The sequence below is a fragment of the Anastrepha ludens genome, chromosome 3 (assembly GCF_028408465.1).
Source record: "Anastrepha ludens isolate Willacy chromosome 3, idAnaLude1.1, whole genome shotgun sequence".
NCBI classification, from domain to species: domain Eukaryota; kingdom Metazoa; phylum Arthropoda; class Insecta; order Diptera; family Tephritidae; genus Anastrepha; species Anastrepha ludens.
The window spans coordinates 5,923,362-5,946,655 of NC_071499.1; the positions used below are offsets into that span (position 1 = coordinate 5,923,362).

The window sequence follows — 23,294 nt, forward strand, 5'->3', positions numbered from 1 at the left end:
CTTGGATGTATCGGGGTTTTTTTTTAGCTGCAAGAGAACTATCGATATCGATAACTATGGAATTTGAAAGAACTAGGTTAGGTTAGGTTGAAGCGGTTGTGCTCTGTAGGACACACTGAGGCTCATGGCCCATTGTGATGCCGCGTGGGGAACTAGCCCTTATACTTCCTAAAACCAATGTGTACTTTTCAAAAATTTTGTAAGATCCTTAATTTCGACAGAGCCTACCGGTTAGGCAGTGTCCCGTAATAACTGAAATTGGTGTGTTAAGACTGTGCTTATCTCCTCTTAGTAGAAGTTCCGAGCGTTTAGCATTGAGAGTCGGCCACAGCTGTCGGGCGATTTTGCAAGTGGCTTCGTTACGCCATCTTTCATTCGCTACTCTTACAATTTCCTCGCGGACACGTAGTTTACATGTTTGCAAGGGTATAACTATAGTATTGTATTGTATTGTATGTACTAATCTGTCAATTTGGTACCGCTAGTTCATCGGCTCTGCAATATCACAATGGCCAGGAACCCATGTTATTATTAGATGAAATGACTCTGCCATCTCGTTAAGAGTCGTCGTTGTCGACTGTTTTGTGAGGGATTTCATCGCCGCCTGGCTAACAGTGAAAATGTGGATATCAACTCCAGGTATCGCATCACATTGTACCAGTGCCACGGCTTTCATTATTGCCATCAGTTCAGCCTGAAAGAGGGAACTAACTGAGAATGTTAATAACGTTAACATTTCTGTTCAGTAAAGTTTGGCAAGTTGTCTTGAATCATTTAATACCGAAACAACTCTTCCAAATTGTGAAAAAAATAGATCCCTTTGACTATTTTGCGGTGTGGCTATTTTACAACTCCTTTAATTTTATATGATTTTTACATTGAATTCGAGCTTTTTCGTAGTTGGTTGGGATGGATGCTCTTCACTTTAGCATCAGAGCCTTTTGCATTCGATTCTTCTACTTTCTCACTTTCTTCGAACAAATGTTCGGTCCAGCAGCATATTAGCGCAAGACTGCCGTCAACTTTTTTGTTCTGTTATGTTTGTAAAAAGCTATTTCAAATTTATTGCTGCGCGCTTTCTCATGGAAATGTTTCATGACGAACTTCTTCTTGGTGCTTCTCATGCACACATGCATATGCATACTTTGTCGCTCCACAGTCCATGCAACGATTACTTATACACTCCATCTTCGCTCGATTTCCTTCTCTTTTGCTTACTTTTTTGGTTAATTTTATTTTTTGTTGTATCACTTTTTAGTGTTAATTTATCTACCAGCCGATCGAAAATTGTCTTACCGCCCGCTGTGCTGCATTTGCTTTTTATCGCTCCGATCGCTGGCCGAACTGCGTATCACATACGAAAAAAAGGGGAAAAACAGAAAAAAGGGGAAAAAACAAAAGCAACAACTTGAGCCACTAAGTGCGCTAAAGAGACGTCCGTCACAGCAGAGCCTTTTTCGTAGAGCATCCTCGCAAACGTGGTTGGCTGTTGTCGGTTGGTCGGTTGGTGATGATGTTAAGCAGCGTATGGCAGCGCATTGCAGCGCTCAGTTAAATGAGATAATTTAATAAGCGTTAAAATGCTCGAGTTATGTCATTATAAAAATACCATTAAACTGCATAAATTAACAATGGGACGTGAGCGAAGACAACAGCTATGTATAAGGTGAAGGCGGCAATAGCGATGACGACGGCAACGACGGCTACGACGAGAACGATGACAATGAGTTGGAGTTTGTGCGACATTGGCGCTGTTTAAGGTTCTATGCTGCTGATGATGACGTTGATAAAAATGTGGATATGCCGTTCAAGTAAGAGTTGCAGTCGAAATGGTCAGCAGCAAGTGCGAGCGCTGGAACAAGCCAACACACGCATCTATGCATTTGAAGAACAAATGGAGAAATAGGCAATGTTGGCTGTGCTACGTCTAAAGAAGGAGTGCAGCTGCTGTGTTGGCTCTTTTATTTTATATTTGCTTGTTGTGATTATTTTATTTTTTTTTTAGTTGCAATAACTAATTTTGTTAGTACACTGTGCGAGAACGGACAATCATAGCGCATGGCGTGTTGCTGAAGATGGTAAGGTGGTTGATGGACTGGTTGGCGTGTTGCGATGTTGCGAACATTGCTATTGTTGCTTTAAATGGTATTTGCTGTGTTGGTATGCATACCAGCACAATATGGCCCACAAATAGGATGCTCACAATAATTTTGTGGTTGTCGCAGCCATGTCGGCAATAAAAATACACATAGAATTTTATATGTATGTGTGTCCACACACATATTGACATATAAATTAAAGTGTGGTATATGTGTACGCATGTAATAAAGTCCAAAAATTAAGAGAGAAAACATTAAAAAATATAGCTCCCTGCTTTTCCCCTCACTTTTGCTGATATTGTGGTTGATTACATTGTTGCGACTCACTATTCTCTTCGCCCTTTGTATGTAGTTGTTGTTATAATTTAGTTTTGCTTTTGCTATTTGTGTCGCATTTATGCAACTAGATCTGGTATGAAAGGGTATTTTCTCCGTTGCTCTCAGCTTGCATTCCAGCTTGCTCCGCTTGGTATTTCGCAGAGGCCTGACATTCCTTCTAACCAAAGATGGGCGACTTTAACGAAGCAATTGTGTTGATGATCAAGTGTTGCGGCAGTAGGAGCAGTAGCAACCACAATTATGGTATGGCAAATAAAATACAATGCAGTTAATTATATTCAGGACGAATAACCAAAAACAAAAAAAAAAAACAAAAAACAACTAGCCTAGTCTATCGATGCAGCAGCGACAGCAAAAATCACGCATATGAAAGTAATGCTAAGCGAAACTCAGACGAGCAGACAGCCTGTAACTGGGCGATAGGAGAATAAGAAAAATGTAGTGGAGAAACATAGCGAGAGCAGCAAGCGCAATGAAAAATGACTGACCATAGTGGAATTTTCATAGAAATAGCAAACTATACATACAAAAAATATTGTACACAAAAAAAAATGAACTTAGTGATCTCGCCACTGCGGCCTCGCATGCTAGTTAAATACGAGCCGTTTTCGTGGCAGCGATGGCTATATGTAGTTGCTTGCCCCAAGTTGCCTTCCACCAAAGCGTGCGGTGTTGGTGTAATTGCTGCTAATGCTATTAAAGTTAACTGCTGCTGCTGCTGCTGCTCCTAACTGCTTGCTGCTGTTGTTGTTGTTGTTGTGGTGGTGCAAAACATGCAACATCATTGCTGCACTTAAATCTGCAATTCATCTTCGCTGTATGCTGTGGTCGTTATTTTCGCTGTTGTTGTGCCACTGCCAACTTTGGCCAACAAGGACGTGCAATAAACAACAAATAAGCAGCAAGCGTTTAACGGGGTGGCAACAACAACAAGACAAACCAGTGGCTTAGGGTTATTGTTATAGCCACTTACGCCGACGTGTGTTGCTAGGCGAAATCGCTTCAGTATCATACTTTGACTCAAAACGAGATGCGAGAAAAAATTGCCAAATGAATAGTAGAAAATAAAAAAAGGAGAAGAAGAAGGATGCAGTGACAGTAATTTTTATGGAAGCAAGTTCGATGGCAGCGGCAATGTGGCAAGATGGGAACAGCGAAGTGGCACCATAAAAGTGAAAATTTCACAAAAAGCTCGACGCGTACCAGATAATGAAGCAGCAGATTAGAAAATATAAATTTCTTTATTGTAATTTGCAAACATTTTCTGACTGTTACTTTCTTCCTTCGTTGTTGCAGATTCCAAGCGCTACTCGACGGACGTAAGTAAAATGAGAGGTGCCACGGATTGGTAAACAACATCGCATCATTTTATTATATTCAAGTAGGCCTCCTACGTGCAAAAATTTGGTGCAGGCTTGTAACGGGTGCCTGCGTTCACGTCGAAATAACGGTGGAGTGGCGAGCACTAAACATTGCGGTGCTAATCTATTCCAGTAACACATATACACACATGCATATATACATGTGTATATTATATACATGGATATGTATGTGTGTATAAATGCACCATTTAATTTATCTGGGTGCAGCTATTCTAACACACCCAGTGCGCGTTGCACGTTGCAACGTTGCCACGCCGTTTGAGTTCTGCTCGTAGATGATTGTTTGTACGATGCAAATACCTACACATACACATGTGTATAGTATAAAAGGCGTGCCGGTGAAATTGTAGCAAAGAAAAAATACTTCAAGTAACAACAGGGCAATAATAATAAATGACAGAGCTAACGGCAAAAATCGGCGAGAATTTTATCAAGCGAATTACACGGGAGTAAAAGGAAAGTGTGGAAATGGAACGTGGAAACTCTATAGGAAAGGTGTAGGAGACGCTATTCATTGGCGGATGGGGAGACAACACAGCGAAAAGGCACAACCTTGTATTCTATCGTCCTTGGTTATACCTCATAAAACGATATAACTCACTATGTATATTCAATGCTGTCAACTCTCTTTTCTGCTACTAGGCAAGTTTCATTTATTAGTAAGACCGCGTTCATACAGATCAAATTTTGTTGCTTCAACTTTGCAAATTCTCTTGTGTGTGTCATGCTCACACAACTTGCAAATGGTTAGTTTTTAAACCACAACCAACAACAATATTGAGAAGAGCGAGAACTCAAGGGGTGCGACAGAGGAAGAGCATCACAAGCAACGAGTTGAAGCATCAAAAGTTTCCCTGTATGAACGCGGTCTTACTAATAGTCTGTAAGTGCTTCCCAACAAATTTAATTTTTGGCAGCTCCCTTCCAGTGCAACCAACATATGTTTATTTATGCCAGTTGCTTCAGTTATCCGCCACTTGCTAAGGCTTGGTCGAATAGAAGAGGCCTATTATGAACTTCTAAGCTCAGTTCTGTTCCGTTACTGAAATTGTCTGTAGAATTAGGAGTGGAAATATATAATTTCCAATTTCATCTGATAAAATAAACTGTTACGTTGCCACCAGTTGGAAAGCTACAATAGTATTGCAATATTGTACACACATATATAAGTACATTTATACATACAAAGAAGCGAAGGTATTTTATTGAAAACACGTTTTTGCGTAATGAAAAATTATTTAACGCTGCCAAAGTGTCATCAAAGCATCCGCAAAGTGAGCAGCAATCACAACAAATGTAGTAAACCACAAAACGAACAAAAAAACAAGACAAGAGTTGGCAACAGGAATATCAACGACCAACAGCAAAGGTGGGTGGGTTCGGTTTTGTGGTTACCACAAAAGTGGCATAGGCAGATTGCGCCGCGACATGCTTCAACAGCAGCAGGAGCGGCAGCACAACTGCCATCAACAACCTCTGTTGTTGTTGTTGTTATTGTTGATGGTTGATGGTTGATTTTGCTTGTTGTGGCAACTACACACAGCTCGGGAGGTCGTTCAAGTTAATCTTCACAGCTTTGCTGCCACTACGGCATCTCATCTTTCTTTTCGAAATGCGTGTGTATGTGCGCGCATGTGCGCACGTTCTCATTCGCTCTCTTTCTCCTGCCTATGCTTCTCTGTCTATTGCTATGAACGCTTTCCCTGTTTTATAATTATTACATAAAAATTGCAGTCGATGTTACCGCCGGAATGGCCACTGCCGTGCACCGTCGGACGCAAATCACTGGATCATTGCCGCTTACCGAAAGCAAGAAAAATTACCACAGAACGCAAACTAATGATGTGTTACAATGAGTGCGCAGCATGTTGCATGCCACAACAGCGCAAGCAGGCAGCCATGTAGGCAAGTGAATGGACCGGCGGGCAGGCAGTCAACCAGCGATTGGGCGCAGCCAACCAGTTTAATTATGAGCGTGATGATGATGTTGTCGTTGTTATTGTAGTCATTGTTGTTGCTGCCAACGATTGCGGTTGGTGTTTGCGATGATGATGTTCAGGTTACGGCGGATGCCGCATAGTTGAAACATGAAAGCAACGCATTGCAACAGCAGCAAAAGCAGCAGCAACGTACAAAGAAATTGCCAATTTATGGTGGGAGGGGTGGTGGCGTTAGCGATGGCCTGTGCGGCAAACTGCGCCACTAACTGCTGCATTTTATGCCACACAAGTGGCTGCCGGCTGTCGTTGTTGCTGTCACTTTGCTTGTGATTCTTGTTGCTATTGCTATTGCCGTTGCCGTTGTCGTTGCCGTTGCCTTATATTTATTTTTAACAGCGCGCTACTTTGGAATTTAGCAGTTCATTATGCGAAGATGCCAAACATGCACGCAACAGCGCACTCCACACACACACACACACACGCACATACATATGTATATTTTCGAATGTGGAAGACATTTGATGGCAAATTTGTTGTGACTTTATGCCGCCGTCAATTTGTGCGAAATTTACGCATCATTTGCGAGCGTATACGGCAAATAGTTGTGATGCACCAAACACCAAAAAGTCCAAAAACAAAACAATACATAGTTGCATTTGCTGCTGCTTGCCGCTTGGCTTGGTGTTTGTAATTGTGTTGCAAATGACTTGTTGCCAATGAATTGTGTGGCGCGACTGCAGGATAGAACGTCTCAATACACAAAAGACTCTAATGAATTCCCAAAGTGCACGCCTGAAAGACCGAAATGAGGAAGTATTAGCTTTCTTTCACAGCAAAGTGGCTAATTTACGATATAAAATGCTGAGTTCTGGGCTTCCCCTTTCCTATTTTGTGAAGCCTTTTCTCCTTTTCTAAGTGAAGCCTTTTCTCCCTTTTCAAGGAAAACTGCCCAAATCTTAAATATAAAATATAAAAGATCGGAAATAAGAATGATATCTAAACCAGGAAAAAATCTGTTGTAAATGAAACAAACTTTTCCAAAAGCTGGTCTCAAAACGCTTGAAATCAATAATCACATGCAGAGACTTATACCATTCCATCAATTTGGATTCGGGGAAAAGTATTTTATAATCGATCAAATGCATAGAATAACCCATGCCCAGGCACTTGATCACGTTTGGCACGAAAGACTGCTTTATAAACTAAAATCTCTACTTCCATTACAGTTCACGGACATTCTGAAAACGTATGTATCAAATAGTTACTTCAGAGTAAAGCAAAAACGGGCACATTCAGAAATGAGAGAAATATCGGCCGTAGTACTAACGCAGTATACACTCGACCGATACTATACTTACTCTATATCTCAGACCTGCCGGTACTGCAAAGTATGTAGCTACATTTGCCGACGATACTTGCATCTTAGCTGCTGGATTAAGCGGAAGCTTATCAATCATGAAATTGCAGAAATTCTTTGACGAAGTTGTTACATGGACTGAAAATTGGAATATATAAGTAAAATTGAATGAAGTTAAATCAGTTGACGTGGATTTACGAACAAGAAAGTTGTAGTTCAACCTGTATATATTCTGTCAGCGTTAGAGTCATATGCCAATAGTGCTAAGTATCTAGGCATCATGGTGATAAGATTTCAAAGGCGAGCTCTTTAACAGACCGTCATACGGCTCTGAGCGAATTCGACAGAATCAGCTGATGAGCTGACGTCACTTGAGGTGGGTGTACAAAAAAACTGAAATTGTTGTACGAAAAAAATCAACCAATAACACTTTGTTGCTGTCTGAATAAGGACTGGTTTGCCGAGAGAAATGATCGTGCAGAATTCGGCTGCCGAATTCACAAGTGACGTGGCAGTCAAATTTTCTTTTTCGTCACATTTTTCTTTTTCATCATAGCTAAATAGCAAACCTAGTAATCTATCATCCTTGTATAGGCATAACATTGGTTGCAAAGCTTAAGTGGAAAGAGCACATAAAAATAAAATTGGCAGAAATTCTAAGTTGTAAACTCAAAATAAGCTTCCATTTACTACCAAGTGCTAAAACTGGTGTGGACCTATAGACTTCAATTATGGGGATGTTCCGTAAAGGCCAACATTGCTGTTATACAGCGTTTCCGGGGAACCGTTACAGCTGCTTGGTGTACAGATCTGCACAAGGATTTAGCCATAAAAACTGTATCAGATCCGGTCATTTTCTTTGCTATGAAACATGGTGAAAGGATTAAAACATACATTAAAACAGAAGCTTCCTTACTATGTGATGAAGGAACTGTTAAAAATAGATTAAAGAAGACTTATAGATATCTTAAATCTTTTTCAGATATATTAGGATTCAGAAATGAATAAAAACAAATTCTGAATATTCATTCCATTTCGGCGATATTTCGAAAACTAAATGACAGAAAAAATTATGTGGATTTTCGGACTCAGCGACCAATTTTACACAGAAATCGCACGATCTATTTCTTGGGTAAAAAATCATAAATTATTTGCAAATCAGTATAGTTGTAGTTGTGCGCCTCTCACTTTTCTGCAACATTAACATCATTTTGGTATCAAATGCCTCGGAGAAATGCTCCCAAATTCTATCGAAGTGCCGTGCCATATAAGGTTTCGAATTAAACATAACGGCTTGCAGGCAGCTCTTCTTCATGCTGCCAAAAGTGGTTTTGAAGTCGTTAAACGGATGTGGAACGGAAAGTGTCAATTTTTTTAATAGTCGTTTTTTGAATATTATATTATTTATATTAAGTATATAAGTAGTTGGGCGATGGTAGATGTACTAGTGCGCATCCAAGTACATGCTTTAGTTTCTCATAAAATTCGATTGAGAGAACCTTATGCGCAATTTCTTTCCCAGGGCAACTTGGTTAATGGCTTAGAGTTAGCCTTATTGCGCAGGGCATGCTTAAATTTCAAAGTTGTTGATGCGCGCTCCTGACTAGCTCCTTACCGTCGTATTTGAGTAGCTGCTGAGGGCTTCATCGGCTTCCGCGACTTTGTTGTTCTCTAGTTAGCTTTAGCGCTATTTGTACTTATAACTGATCGGACGACAATGACACGGCGATTCCATTGTCCAGTTCAGATGCTTTACTATGCTCATGATTTGCCTTTTTTTTACCATTTTGCAGAGTGGAGAAGTGATCTCTTCACAATTCAAGGGTCTAAGATCTTTTACTTTAGCAGGTGCGCTGGATCACTTCTTGGCAAGATCACACAGATGCAAGATGCTATAGATAGTATATGACAGTAAGCTATATACTCGAAATGTAAAATGTCTTTTAAATTATTCTTAGACATCTTCAAAAACACACCGCTACACTCATCAGCTGCGTGACTCGATTAATCCCTATCATGCGATCATTTCATTACGATCATATGATTATTTTCGTTTTAATTTATTTTTCCATTTCATTTTAAACTTTTCTCATTCCATTTGATTATTCATAGCAATTCTTATTCACATGAGTGTATCGTGTATTGGAATGTAGAAGACGAAGAAAACTAATTCGAGCGCAACTACTTGGATGAGCAATCCTTTCCATCTTTCGACAGTTCATTAGCTTCGGCCGCACTTCATTGGTGTTTTTTCGCATTCTTTCACGCCATGTATTCAGACGCCCGCTCGCTACTCAGCTATTTCAGAGCAGCTATTTCGAACACGCCTTCAAATTCAAATTATGAATTCAATTCATGCAGAAAATTAGTCGAACTGAATCATCGTTTCAATGAAATTGGTATTCTTGTTCGCTGCTGTTGTTGCCACTGCTAATCTCCTGTATATCTGTTCGATGCTTAGCTTTGGTGTCACACAGATAAAAAGCTACATTGTACAATTATTTAAAGTCAGAAAGACACAAGAACAAAGATAATAGCAAACAAGTAAGGAAGAACAAATCCGGTCCCGATCGAACAGTATATTATATAATATACCCGCGTACATTTTGGTAAAATTTAATTTGGGCAGGTTGTTCATTTTTGGAATCGAACAAACTTTATAACATAAATATGGCCAAAAAGCAGTTATGCTTAGATTAAGAGTTAAAAATTTACAATTAGGATGAGGTTTACTTATAAGCGATTTAATAAAAAAATAAATGAAAAAAATATAAAAGGGAAAAATATATAAATATAAATTGTGGAAATTATCTTTATATTGTATGTGGTGGGCGTGGTTATTAGCCACATTCGTCCATTTTCTGGATCAAAGTACCAAGTTCCATTAAATATATAGTGTTTTGCTCGAGTTACCATGCGCACGATAGACGGGCGGACGGACTGACTTGACTGAATCGACTATATTAAAGTTTATATTTAGCTCGATTCCTTTATGCCGTTACATACAAGCGTTATGTGAAAAAAATGTATAATACCCTTAGACACAAGTGCGCGCGGGTATAGAAATGTCAAAAAGCAAAATTTAAAAAATTAAAAAAAAAATTGACTTGAGCTAAGCATGGCATAACAAATGGACCGTGCGAATGGCAGCCAAGTGGGTGACTCGACTTCAGCGGTGAGCGGTTTACGCTGTTGGTTAGCTGTTTTTTATGTTGTCGCATGGCTGTGGGGTGTGTGGCACGAAAGGTGGCTAACTGAGCGCTAGCAACAGCAAAAGCTGCTTCAAACGTTCGGTGGCTGTTTGTTCATTTTCACTGGTTGCTTGTAAACTATTATTTGTTGTGTCTCTGTTTGTCTTTTTGCGTTTTATGGTCTTTTGTGAATCAGCTCAAATTCTTTGCGCAAAAATGTCGCTGTACGTGTCACAAGGGTTCATAATTTTATATGAGTGCTGTTGCCTTTGTAATATATATGTGAGCGCCACCTAAAAACAAAACGACTGACGCCAAACACTAAAAGGCACAACAACATGAAACTATCGCAGTATTCGAAGGCGACAAGCAACAACAGCAAGCAGCGTTTGTACGTAAGCGTTATGAGTAGAATTAGCAGGAAAAACGTGCGCTTTGGCTTTCCATGATACTTTTTTAATACTTTTGGCAGGGGTAGTTGTGTGTATTTTGGTTTTAAAAATATTCGAAAATCAAAACGAACAGATGCGCAAAATAGCCATTAAGTTTTATATCAGGCGTAATACACATAAAAACTACAATATTTAAAATAAAATATTCAGCGTGATTCCAATAAAAGCTTTAGAAGTAAAACTGACCGAAAGAAATTTTCAATACTTATATGTATGTTTGTATGTGTGTAATAAAAAACTGCCACTACAATTTTGATAGATATTAAGAAAAGTCCACATATATGTATGTACATGTGTGGGTAAATAAGTACATAACTGTATACATATATTTATATATTTACACCCGTGGCATTCACAACATTTCAACTTTTTCCACATTGCGGTTGCTTATAAAATCCTAGCGGCAACGTCTGTGCATTCTAAAATGCGCGAGGAGATAAATCGGTTTAGCTATGTCCGTCTGTTTGTCCGCGTGCTTATAATAACTCCCGTAAAAAACGGGATATGCCAATGTCGCTTGGTAATGGTATGGATTAATAACCACACCCACCGCCCTTACAATGAAAAAATAATAAATAAATTTGCTCAAATTTCGTATATTAGTTTGTGGGAAAAGAAATCCATTATTTTTGCGTAAAACGGAAAATTTTATTTAAAATGTCTCGGATTGTCCCACTTGGGTGAAATATGCACTATTTTGCATACATTTTTGTCATTTTAAAGGTGGCTTCATAATGCCTCTCTCACAAAAGTACTCGCTTCCGAAGGAAGTTCAGCAAGTTTTGCAATGCGAGAAAAAGGTGGTAATCGCTTAGTGCGGACCAGGTTCGGACTATATAGTGCATGCATTAAAACTTTCCAGCCAAGCTTCCGGAGTTTTTGGCGAGTACTACAGACGTGTGTGGCCTTGCGTTATACTGATGGAACACAACACTTCTTCTGTTGGCCAATTCTGCCTAATTCTGGTCAAGCGCTAGCTTCAAACGGTCCAATTGTTGAGAGTAAAGATCTGAATTTAGTGTTTGGCCATACCGAAGCAACTGATAAATTATTCCTTTCATGTCCCACCAAATACACAGTTGACCACCGTTTGAGCTGCTGCATCACGCTTTCACTACAATTGTTTTCGCACAATATTGTCGTATGTGACCGATTTCTCATCCCCAGTCAGCATTCGTTTAAGAAATGGGTCGATTTCATTTCGTTTGGCTAAGGCTTCGCATCAAATTTCGGATGGAATTTCCATCATGTTTTTTGGTGTTGAATGGTGTGGCATCCAAACATCGAGCATGTTTTTGAATCCAGCTTTGGGCAAATGGCTTAAAACTTTGGTCGATCTTTAGCTCCTGGGAGATGCTACGACTACTAATACTTCGATTATTTCGGTGATTTCGTTGACAGTTTCGATGACGGGTCTGCCCTTGCGAGGTGCATCTTTAACATCAAAAATGCCTGAACGGAGTCGACGAAACCAAATTGGCACATAATTAGCTGTTGTAGCATCGGCACCATTAACACCCTTCACAATTTCAGCGGCCTGTCTTGCATTTTCGCCTTTAACTCTAAAATGACTGAATTTTCTCTTTGTTGACTTCCATTTTGACACCTTGTAACTCGCAACTGAATGAAACAAATAGAAAACAGCAAAATATTTTTTTTTAGTGCCAAATTTCATCTTGGCATAAACTTTAATTAGCATAAACTTTGAATTGTGTGATCGATACTTTAGGAGATATCGATCACTACAGCTATACCAAACAAGCAATGGTTTTTTTTACTGGAGTCAAAAACCCACGCCATGCGCCTTAGCTGGAATGAGTTTAAGAGATTGGCGCAACGCAGACGCGAATGGCAGACGCAGACAATTCTAGGCATTTATGAAGAATCAGAACAGAACAGAAGTTGTAATCGTCGCTTGCCTGCCCAGCCTATCGCCCAGATCTGATGCATACGTACCTTCTATTAAAGCATATACAAATGCTTTAATACTTAGAGTTTTTTTGCGATTTTCGCTACTTAATTTTACTTTCAAAGTATATTTCCACGTGCCGTGAAAGCCATTTAAAAATTACGACGCATATTTTCGCATTGAAACAAATGGTCGCACAGTTGCTGGGAAAGTATTTGACAATCGCGAGCGTAAGAAAAAACGATCTCAATTTATTAACTAACACTATTCAACTTAATTTTTTAAAATAATGAAATGGCGTAAAATAAAAGGAGACACACACAAACTAATAACAGCGAACAGCTAACAGCTAACAACAATTGGCAATTCAATTTATTAGTCGCTGTTGCTGTCGTCTCGGCGCGCCGCACTCTGTCATTGATTCTTCGCCATTAATGACATCCATTTTGTTTTGCGGTAATTTCTCGCATTTTTTGCGCTACCGAAATATTCTTTCATATAACTCATACACATACATACGTACATAGTGTGTATGCAGATTTTTGCAAACATTTTTTATATCAACACAAACAAACACACACATACGTATACTCATCCGCTTTAAATTTTGCTGTCACTGCTGAAGGCTTTATACTATTTTTATATTTTTAATTTGTTCACTTTTTCTCTCGTACTACGCATATTTGCACAGCCATCAATTCCAAAGTATAAAAAATAATTAATAATGTTGCGGGGAGTTAAAGCGGAAGAAACGCTTAATTTAGCATAAGTGTTGTTGCGGCGGCTACTTTGTACCAACTCTCGAATTCCCATGTGATTTAGATGAAAGCAGTTGCCAATTGAGATTGTCAAAATATTGACTCGACGGTGTATTTTTATTGCTGAAGTAATAAATCGAATTAGACAGCAGAAGAAGAAAATAAATAAAATTGAAAATGGTCAAAGGATAAGGGCAGCAATCAACAATAAAGAAAGAGCTACAAGTGTTTCTTTCGCTGCGAACGCGTGTTAAATGAGTTGTTTTCGGTTACGTTGCTGTTGTCCAAAATTATTATTCATTTATGTGATGCCAGACAAAACGTTCGTCAGACAGTTTTCTTTTCGCTCGCGCGAGCGTTCACTGTGAATCATCTTACGTCAGCAATTTGGGCGACAAGTGAAAATGGAATTGGAATTGAAAATGAAAATGAAAGGCAACAAATCCGTCAAGGTCACCAATTATTAAGAGCCAGCAATGACGCGGAAAGCAATGCCAAGTAATGAGAAGGTCCACATCAAATGTTTTTTCGATTTTATTAAAAAGAAAATTGTATTTCGTTATGAACGGAAGGACCCTGAAAACAGAAGGTTCTTTTTTCGAAAAGAAAAAAAAATCAAACAATGCGTAGAATGCATGTGTGAGAGTGGCTCATCAGAATGTTGCGTGTGTGCTTCCACGCTACTGGCCTGTATACTACTATACATATCGAGTTCCAAGTAGTCGACTCATCAACAACAGATCTATATGTATATTTGTAAGTCAAAAATATCAAAGTATTTGGTGCTAGGTTCTATTTGGCTTTTGCCGGCTAGTACCCAAAAGGTCTAAACACGCGTGGGTTTTTTTTTAATTTCTGGCTGTCTGCCTTTTTGTTTGTCTTGTTATACGGGCTAATCTCCAATACGCCTGAAAAAAATGTTTCGGTCCTTTCTTTATTCCGAAAATATTATTCACAAAACCAAGGCGTATATTTTGAAAAACAATAAAGGGATTTTCGTTCTTAAGTTACAGTCTCTTTCTTATTAGGCGCTAAATACGAGGGTTGTTTCAAAAGTTCGTGCAAAAATAAAAAAAACTACTTAATTATTTGGGGTAAACTTTTCTTATTTTTCGACATAGTATCCTTTAGGCTTATACACTTCGACTAACGCTGTTCTAGTTTGTTGGTCCCTTCCGAATAATATGATTTGTCCAAGTCTGAAAAATTGCCATTCGTTTCTGCAATCACCTTCTCGTTTGAATAAAGTCTACTTCCTCCCAGCATTTTCTTCAAATTAGGGAATAAATAGTAGACCGAGGGCGCCCAGTTTGAGGAATAGCGGTGATGTGAAACGAGCTGGAACCCTATTTCCATACATTTTGCGACCACAACTGCTGAGGCGTGAGCTGGTGCGTTCTTGTGATGGAAAACACAAAGAAATATACCGCTATGCCTGAAACTCGGTGTGTGTTCTTCCAAGAGATGCTACTAACGAAACATAAGTTCGATATGCGCTAGTAGTGCCATCTCTGTGGCTTTCCACGGACTCTTCCAACGACCCTCATATAAAAGGCATCACTCGTATGCGTCTATCATAAAACACATCTAACATTTTTTATGATTGACTTTATGAAAGTTGTATGTGTTTTATGAGTTTTATCTTAAACCAACATGGCCTCCATTCTACAAATGTATTTATGCCATAGGCCAAGGTGACAGTTTTTTGTGATCATTCACTTGGTTAATTTCTTTACCTTTTTATTGAGGTAAGTAGACTAAATTGTTAAGAATATACAAAATCTTGCACTTACCATTTTTATCGCCGGGACATGTTTTACAACATTTTCCAGGCAGTTGGACTGGGTCATTGCATGTTGCTATCGGACAGTCGTGTTTAATGTTTTTGCATTGCACGCGTACAACGATTCGACGCTTTTTAGGCACCTGGAAAAAACGAAAGAAGTTGAAATGAGCTAAAAATTTACACAAGAAAAAAAATACATATAAACATATGAAAGAATTAGCTGAATAAAGGAATTTATATTTGCTACTGTCGGTCACCAAATATCGAATCTCAATAAGAAAATATTCATGTATGCATGTGTGAGAGTCTATGTGTGTGTACATATTCATACATCTGCCTATTTGTATCCAAAACAGTTGCGGTCACTGTAGTTCCCAGCCAATTAATTTCATATGAGTACAGGATGCATAATCAAAATACGAAATTAAAATGCCAGTGGTTTGCCTCATCAAGTCGCATCGCAGTTCAGTAGAGAATCGTCAATTTGTTGCAGAGCTCGGCTTTAATGGCGGCGCCAATAGGCGCCAAGCGGGGTTTTGCACACAAACAACCACACATAGTTGGAGTCGTTCGCATGCGACCGGCGTTGGCTTTTGTCGGCACTTTAACCCTTTTGCTGTTATCATAATTTAATACACAGTTTTTTGTAAACTTGAATTTTAAATGCCCCGTTGCGCTGAAAAGTTTACGATGCCGTTGCCAGCCAGCAGACCCAGAGCGCTTCTGCTCGTACGCAGCGACAGGTTATGTACAAACACACACACACACGCACACACGCACACACATGAAATGGTACTGTTTGGTTGGTGGCTACGATTAGCGAGGAGCGTCGCCATCCATTGCAGTCTGTCAGCGGACGCTGTGCGCTTGCCATTACTACTATGTTAATGTTGTCTTCGTCGCTGTCTTGTTTATGCTGCTGGAGTTTTATTGCTTTGCGTTGTGTATCAATTTCGTTTAAATTTCACATTCACTTTTAAGTTTTTTTAATTTAATTTTTGCATTACTAATTTTTATGTTGCTCCGTCGTTGCGTGCTGGTAGCTAGTCAATGAGTTGCTTGCCAGCTTTATTGTAGTTAATGGAATTGTTAACGCGCCACCACTGCAGTTGCGTGAATTGGAAAATCGGGGTTGTCTGATAGCGTAAAGTAAAGCGTATTTTAGAGCAAAAATAGATTTTATTATACATGTTTTGTTTTGTTTTATTTTTGTTGTTCAATTTCCAGTACTAACTTTGTGCTGCGCTGCTTTGTCTTTTTCTTTGTGTAGTTCTAATTTGTTATGTCTTTTATTGGTGGTTGATTACTAATATATGTATGCACGTTTTTGCTGTTATTACTGCTACTTTCAGCTTCTTCGTGCAGAACATAAATTACTGTTAATTAACTATAACGTTGACTTTTGTGAGTTAATTTTATGGTTTAGTTGAAAAATACCACTAAATAAATTTGAAAGTGTGAGTGGAACTAACACGAACCCCGCAGGAAAAGCTTGGTCATATCTGGTGGGGTTAAACGGCTCCGAAATAGCACAGGAAGGAATGGAGCTCCACCTTTTTTGCGCTTTTCTGAGAAATAAGATGTGTAATTCCCCTTTAACAACAGTCAGTGGGATGCCGGTCACCGGGTAGGAGGGCTCTGAGAGCAAATCAGTCATCTTCGAGGCAAGCTCATCAGCAACTTCATTTGCCTCTATGTTCTTATGTGCTGGAACCCAGATCAGAGAAATTTTGCTTGCAAACCAAAGCATTTAATTTCCTCCTTACAGGAGCTGACTCGTTTTGATCTGCACCATGGCGTCCTCAGTGAAAAAAGTGTTTATATCTCTCTCACTCCCACGTACCCTAAGGATTTGGTATGTCTGCAGGATCGCAAAGATTTCTGCCTGAAAACCACTAGCAGTATTCGGTAATTTCCTGATTTAGAGACAACTCCTGTTCCGCCTCCCGATTCCATCTTGGAGCCGTCAGTGAGGAACTGGCTTCTCTGACCTGGTACCTCGGTGCAGATTTTCTCCTAATTTCAATACTATCTACTGGGAAAGATTGTCCTGGCCTGGCTTCGCGTATAGAGTGATCTGTCCGAAGTTCAGAGAAATCCTTATAGTAAAGGGTTTTCCAATAAGAGGTCCTCTCTTAATAAATGATTGATGATTTTCACCTCCAATTTTTTACTCAACTTATTCCTTTTTTTCAGTAGCTGATCTCGATGCTTAATAAACGCCTGCCTTTTATAGTTCGACGCCAAAACCAATACAATCCGTTTGTTACGCGGACTGCACCTCATGTATTAGTTGGGCGGGAGGAGGTCAAATGTTGCGTCTTTTATTATTTAGTGTAGTTCCGACCAGTTAATAGTGTAGCAATGGGCGATGAGTGGCACTTCTCAGGACATCAAAATGTAAAGCTCAACACTTATCCCTTTTCCATCATTCGACGGAATAGTCCGCGAACAAAATCTCTCCCTTATCACCAAGAACGGAATAATCCGCAATGAACTATTTTTTTGTTCAAGTTTGTGGAAAATAAATAAATTTGGTAATCGTGTTCATTAGAACAAACAGTAAAAGTCTTGCCGACGCAAGGCATTTTGAGTACATCGCGCATTTCGAGCGGTGTTGCAAAAGGGTCAATTGAAAGATGGAGAAGCAAAGTGAACTTTTCATGTTTTGCCATTCTGTAGAACCACATCACTTGCATACTAGTGGACTTTCTCGCAGGGATAGCGCGTCAAGTAGCTGTATTAGCTTTACCTAAATTAATTTAAAATTATGTTCAAATATTAAAAAATAAGCCGACATAATTAATGTACATATTTAAGAAATATTTACATATTATTTACGGCTGGATAGCAACGTTGCATACTTTATTCACAATTCCTAATATCTGCGCTAATTATCTTTTAAACATTTTTTGCTACCAATTTGCGGTTGACAAATTCCCCACCTCGAATTCGTTGCGCTTTAATTTTTTAATTTGTTCACAATTCACAGTTTTCTGTTCAAGTGATTGTTGTTGTTGTTGTTGTTATTGCCATAGCATGTTGTTAGGTCCGTTTAGGCGTGTGCGCATGCGCACGCGTTCGCGCTTGCAATCGTGCCAACAAGACAAGCTGAGTGGTGTAAAAATGAAAAAAATAAATAAAAATTAAAAAAAAAAATCATGACTGGCCGCCGGCGCCTAACAGCAACTCCTCAACTCGGATCATGGCGCTTGCTTGGTTTCACTGATTTTGTTGTTGGCCCGTTACCATTTCAAAAACTATTTGGCCTTACAACTGCGCGCATTGTTTTTGCGGCGCATTTTATAATAACTTTTTTTGTTTTGTTTCTCAGCGAAATGAGGCAGGGAGTGTGACTGCAGCAAATTACGAAGAAAAGAATTGTTGTATTCACGCGTTGACGACTTCTTTTTTATCTTTATTTCACATTTTAATTTTTTTTTTTTGCTTTTGTTTTCGCATTTGGGGTGTGGATATGGCTGTTGTCACAAATTTAAGTTGCTCTAGATTTCAGTGCTTTTGTTATGATTGATTTTGCACTTAAGCTGGGCGAATGTGCTTTGTTTATCGCTTATCAAAAGTAAACAGTTACTTAAAAATGTGGATAAAAAGGCAAAGCGGCCAGTTGCGCGCATAAAAAACGATCACTCAATGGCGAAAATTCTTATGAGTCAACGTCAAAAGAAAGTGTACACCACAATGTCGTATTGACAAGTTTTGACTATTTATTTTTTAATTTGAATTATTTTTTCTAAAAAATATAGTTTATAGGTACTACAGCAAAATCCATATAAAACAAAGTATGGAACTTTGTACGTATAAAATTTGTAAAACTTCGTTAAATTTTCATCAAGATATCAAACTTTTTACTCAGAATTTAAAAAAGAATTTAGGGTACGCAATTTTATAGACCATTGAATTTTGTTATAATAAATTGCAAGTTTTAAGTGGCTAAAAAATTGTGTTGATTTTTGACAATTTTTTCTGCCGCCGGGGTTGGGTGTTTTCTTCCATATAAAAAAATGCTGAGTAGCCGTTTAAGGGGGGGGGGTAGGGTTTTTAGGGTAAACAAAATCGATTTTGGTTTATTTGAGAAAATGAATGTACATAACCTCAAGAATGTTGTGTCCAAATTTTAAGTCAATCGGTGCAAAACTCACAAAGTTAGAGCATTATAACCGTTGGCCGCTCCGACTCGGCTACCTGCTATAGACAACTTTAAATCGATTTTCTGGAAAACGACGTTTTCCAAGTCGGTGGACACTTTTTCTCTGAATCTACTCGACCGATCTTCCTGAAATTTTGTACACACTTACTCTATATAATTACCGAGGTAACCCTGGGAGGTTTTTTTTTTCTTTCAATTTTTATTTATTTTACAATAAACAATATTATGCGATTTATCGTCTAAAAATCGCACTTCTACTTCAAATGTTAAAAAAAATTGAAAAAAAAATTTTTTTTAATAAAAACTCGACAGGGTTACCTCGGACAATTGATTACCTAATGAAAACTCTTTGATTTTTTGATTTCAGATGATCCAATGCTGAGAAAAACTGTCCACGGCAAATTGCCTTTTTTTGAGACGTCTGCGTAGATCTGCTGTCAACGGCTCAATTTTGTATATTTTCTTGTGAAAATTTTTGAAAATATTTTTGAAATGTGAGTTTACAGTATACTAATTGGATAAATAAATTTACATGAATCATCTTTCCAAAACAAATTCGTAAATAAGTGCATATTTTTAGTGGAATTAACCCTACCCCCCCCCCTTAATGGAGAAAATGCACAACACCGCGAACGAAAAAAATTCTCAAAAGCCAGTGTAATTTTTTACCTACTTGAAACTTATACTTTACCAGAATTTAATGTGCAATAAAATTGCATACTTGCATTTGCTTTTTAAGATATTCTGCAGTAAAAAGTTTGAAACTTTGATGAAAATTTGCCGAAATCTTAAAGATTTTACACAAACTTCAAAATTAAATGAGCTACGAATTTGTAAGCTTGAAACTTTTTCAGAAATTTTGAGTAGAAAGTTTGAAATTTTGATGAAAATTTGCCGAAATCTTACAAATTTTATACAAAGTTTGAAACTTTACTTTATATGGTTGTTGTAGTACGAACTGTGGTGCTCTTACAAAAAAATAGTTGCAATTAAAAAGTAAATAAATAAATAGTCAAAACTTGTCAATATATGGTACACTTTCTTTTGGCGTTGACTGTACATATATAAATATGTCCAGGGTTGAGGCTAAAGTTTACATCAGAACACCAGAAGCAATTCATTTTTGTGCATTTATTCTTATTCACAATGGATGCTGCATAATCGTGTGAAGACAGCGCAGAACAAGAACAACCGCACGCTTAATAATTAAACGAAGATTTTATGGCAGCAATTTAGTTTTGCAGAACTTGAACGAGGTCGCCGACAAAACGTCAGCTGCCAACCGCCAACCGCCAGCCACAAGCCAATTTATTTAGTGTCGACTTCATTCATGTCGAATTGGCCGCCATTATGATGGCAACTTGTAAATATATTTATATATATAATAATGTATGCATGTATGGCTTTATGTAGGTGTAGGTGTGCTAGTCAGTTTGCGTGTCAATATAAAATGTCCGTCGCCATGTCTGCATCCCAGTCTGGGTTAGCATCATTTTTATGTTTTTAATATTTTGACATGTTTATGAGTTTGAAGATTGCAAAGGGGTTCGGTAGTTTTCACGAAACATTTTCCATCAAAATGATTGCCTGCATTGGATGCTATTTATGTTTTTTGTTTTGTTAGCAAATCTTATTAATAAGCAGTTATTCAGATATTCTACTTGTAGATGAGTTGTGGTTAGAGAGGGGTTGTGTTACGGGAAACAAAAAAAGTAAGGTTCTCTGTGTTCAATGTTAGGTAGTTGTCATTATGTTGAACAGAAAAGACATTTGAGTTTGGAATTAAACCTGAAAGTGCTTTTGATTCCCTTGTAAGCCGCATCATTGCATTACATTTGTGGCTGCGCTTGTCTCAACTAATTCTCTTGATGAGTTAAATAAATGTTTCATACGTAAGTTCATGGGACTTTTATAAAAAGAGTCGAAATTTCTGCAAAAAAGTTAAAAACTTTTAGAAACAGCTTGGCGAGTTATGTTTACGGTTTCTGCAAGTTGTTCCTGAGTTTCGGCATCGTCTTCGTCCCATAGTGGTTTCAGTTCGGTGGTTTGGCAGCTACGTAACACTGTTGGGCAAGATAGAGAACAACTTTATTCTTAATAGCAGTAAAGCTCCTCCAATTAGCGCAAAACTTCAAGAAACTATCTTCGGCTGGTATGGCCATGTTATGAGAACACCAGTGGACCATGCAGTGAGCCAAGTGTTGCAGATGGAGGAGTAAAAAGAGGACCAGACAGACAAAGAAAATCATAGAAAAATACTTTAGAACACTAGAAATGATGACACGAATGAAGAGATGACTCAGGATTGTGTTACCTGGAGATATCGCACATGGAGAGCCAACCCGAAAGAGGATAAGGCTAGGCAAAAAAAAGAAGAAGATACTTCATTCAAATGACTTTCACGGCTAGCCTTGCAGTGGTGTCATATAAGGTCTCTGTATAAATTTTGCATCTAAAATGAGCACACTTTCTGTAACGGCAGCAATTTTTTCGGCTATGCGCACTCTACGAGCACGAGCACATGTCGTAGTATCCAACAGAGATATAGTTTCATGTACACTTTTCAAAAATCGAACGTAATTAGAACGTAATTATCTTGCAGTTTCAGCAGGTGATTCAGAAGCAAGTAAATTTTTAATATTTCTCTTAACTTTCACAAAAAAATAAAGAAAAAAGAATTGGGTTCTCTGGAAAGATTTATTTTCCACTGAAGCACCGTTATATGGAGTTCAATCTCAGACGTCCTTCAATCAAAGAAAAATGTCGATCAGTTCGTACAAAGCCAGTTTTTTTGGCAAAAACATTGGTGCTATGTTCTTCTGTAATTACTACTCCGACAATCAAGCGGAAATTAGGGCCTTGAGCTCGTTGTTTGTACGTTCGAAATTAGTCAGGGAATGCTTGACTTCTCTTTCAATTGCATCCGAATACTTCGATATCAGGCTGACCAGGTTCCCGGGTGACAGCAGCATAGAGGGAAACTGCTGAGCTGATAAACTGGCTAGACAAGGGGACCTGGAGACGGATTCATTGCAAAACGAGAGGATTGGGGTTCTCTTGAGAACCTGCGATCTTCTCCTGGTAAGATGGGACTCGCTTCAACTCAGTGAGCGCTGGGTTAGAGCGCAAACATGCAAAGTCGTGAGATCCTTCTGGCCAAAGGTAAATCGGGGGGCGCTCGAGGGAACTTATAAGGCTAACAAAGCCGTAGCTCTCGAACTAGGTAGGCCCCTTTATCGGATATTGCCCGTTAGGTGTCCATGCGGTGACACTTGGGACTGCTTCAAGTCCTTTCTGCAGAAGGTGTCGGGAGGTCGACGTGGAATCATCTCAGCGCCTTAATATATGACACATCTTGTGAAATTCATCAGGAGGTTGAAGTGGCTAATACGAACGTAATTAGCCACTGTTGGTCGCCATTCTCCAAACCCATTTTTCCCTTTTTCCAAATGTTCGGTTCTTTTCCTTATTTTTTTGGATTCAACAAAAATAAAAAAAAACACCGCATAATCCCCCCAAGACAGTGCACATACGCAATCGACAAGATAGTCATGGTTACTGGCGAATTCGGAACCAGTAAGGAAACTATTCGACTTACGGGCCAGTCAAAATGCTGCCAAGTTGGAAATTTAGAAAATGCGAATTGAAATTCGTGGAAAGAAAGTTCTGAGCTACGCGTTCCACAAATCAAAAGTAGTAGACAAATGCATTAAGTACAATGAGCAACCGTGCGACGTGAAGACTTTGGGCGCGTGTGTGTGTGTATTAGAATGTTTTATATTTGGCACGCGATTTTTCTTAGCTGTTCAACATTTTCTGTCTGTCGCTCGCTTCTTGTTGCTGTCTCAGCTGAACACTTTTCTGTGTGTTCTTAATATCACTCTATGCCAGCTCGCTTGTTCGTATTTGTTGT

General features: G+C 38.7%; 1 protein-coding gene across 5 annotated transcripts in view; it reads right to left on the bottom strand.

Annotated features, from left to right (window-relative positions):
* LOC128856932 (dorsal-ventral patterning protein Sog) overlaps window positions 1-23,294 on the bottom strand; it is a 168,488-nt gene that overhangs the window by 12,471 nt on the left and 132,723 nt on the right. For all 5 annotated transcript variants that reach the window (XM_054092385.1, XM_054092386.1, XM_054092387.1 and 2 more), the window contains one exon: window positions 15,221-15,353. In XM_054092385.1, coding sequence (XP_053948360.1) covers window positions 15,221-15,353 — 133 coding nt within the window. The remainder of the gene's footprint in view (window positions 1-15,220; window positions 15,354-23,294) is intronic.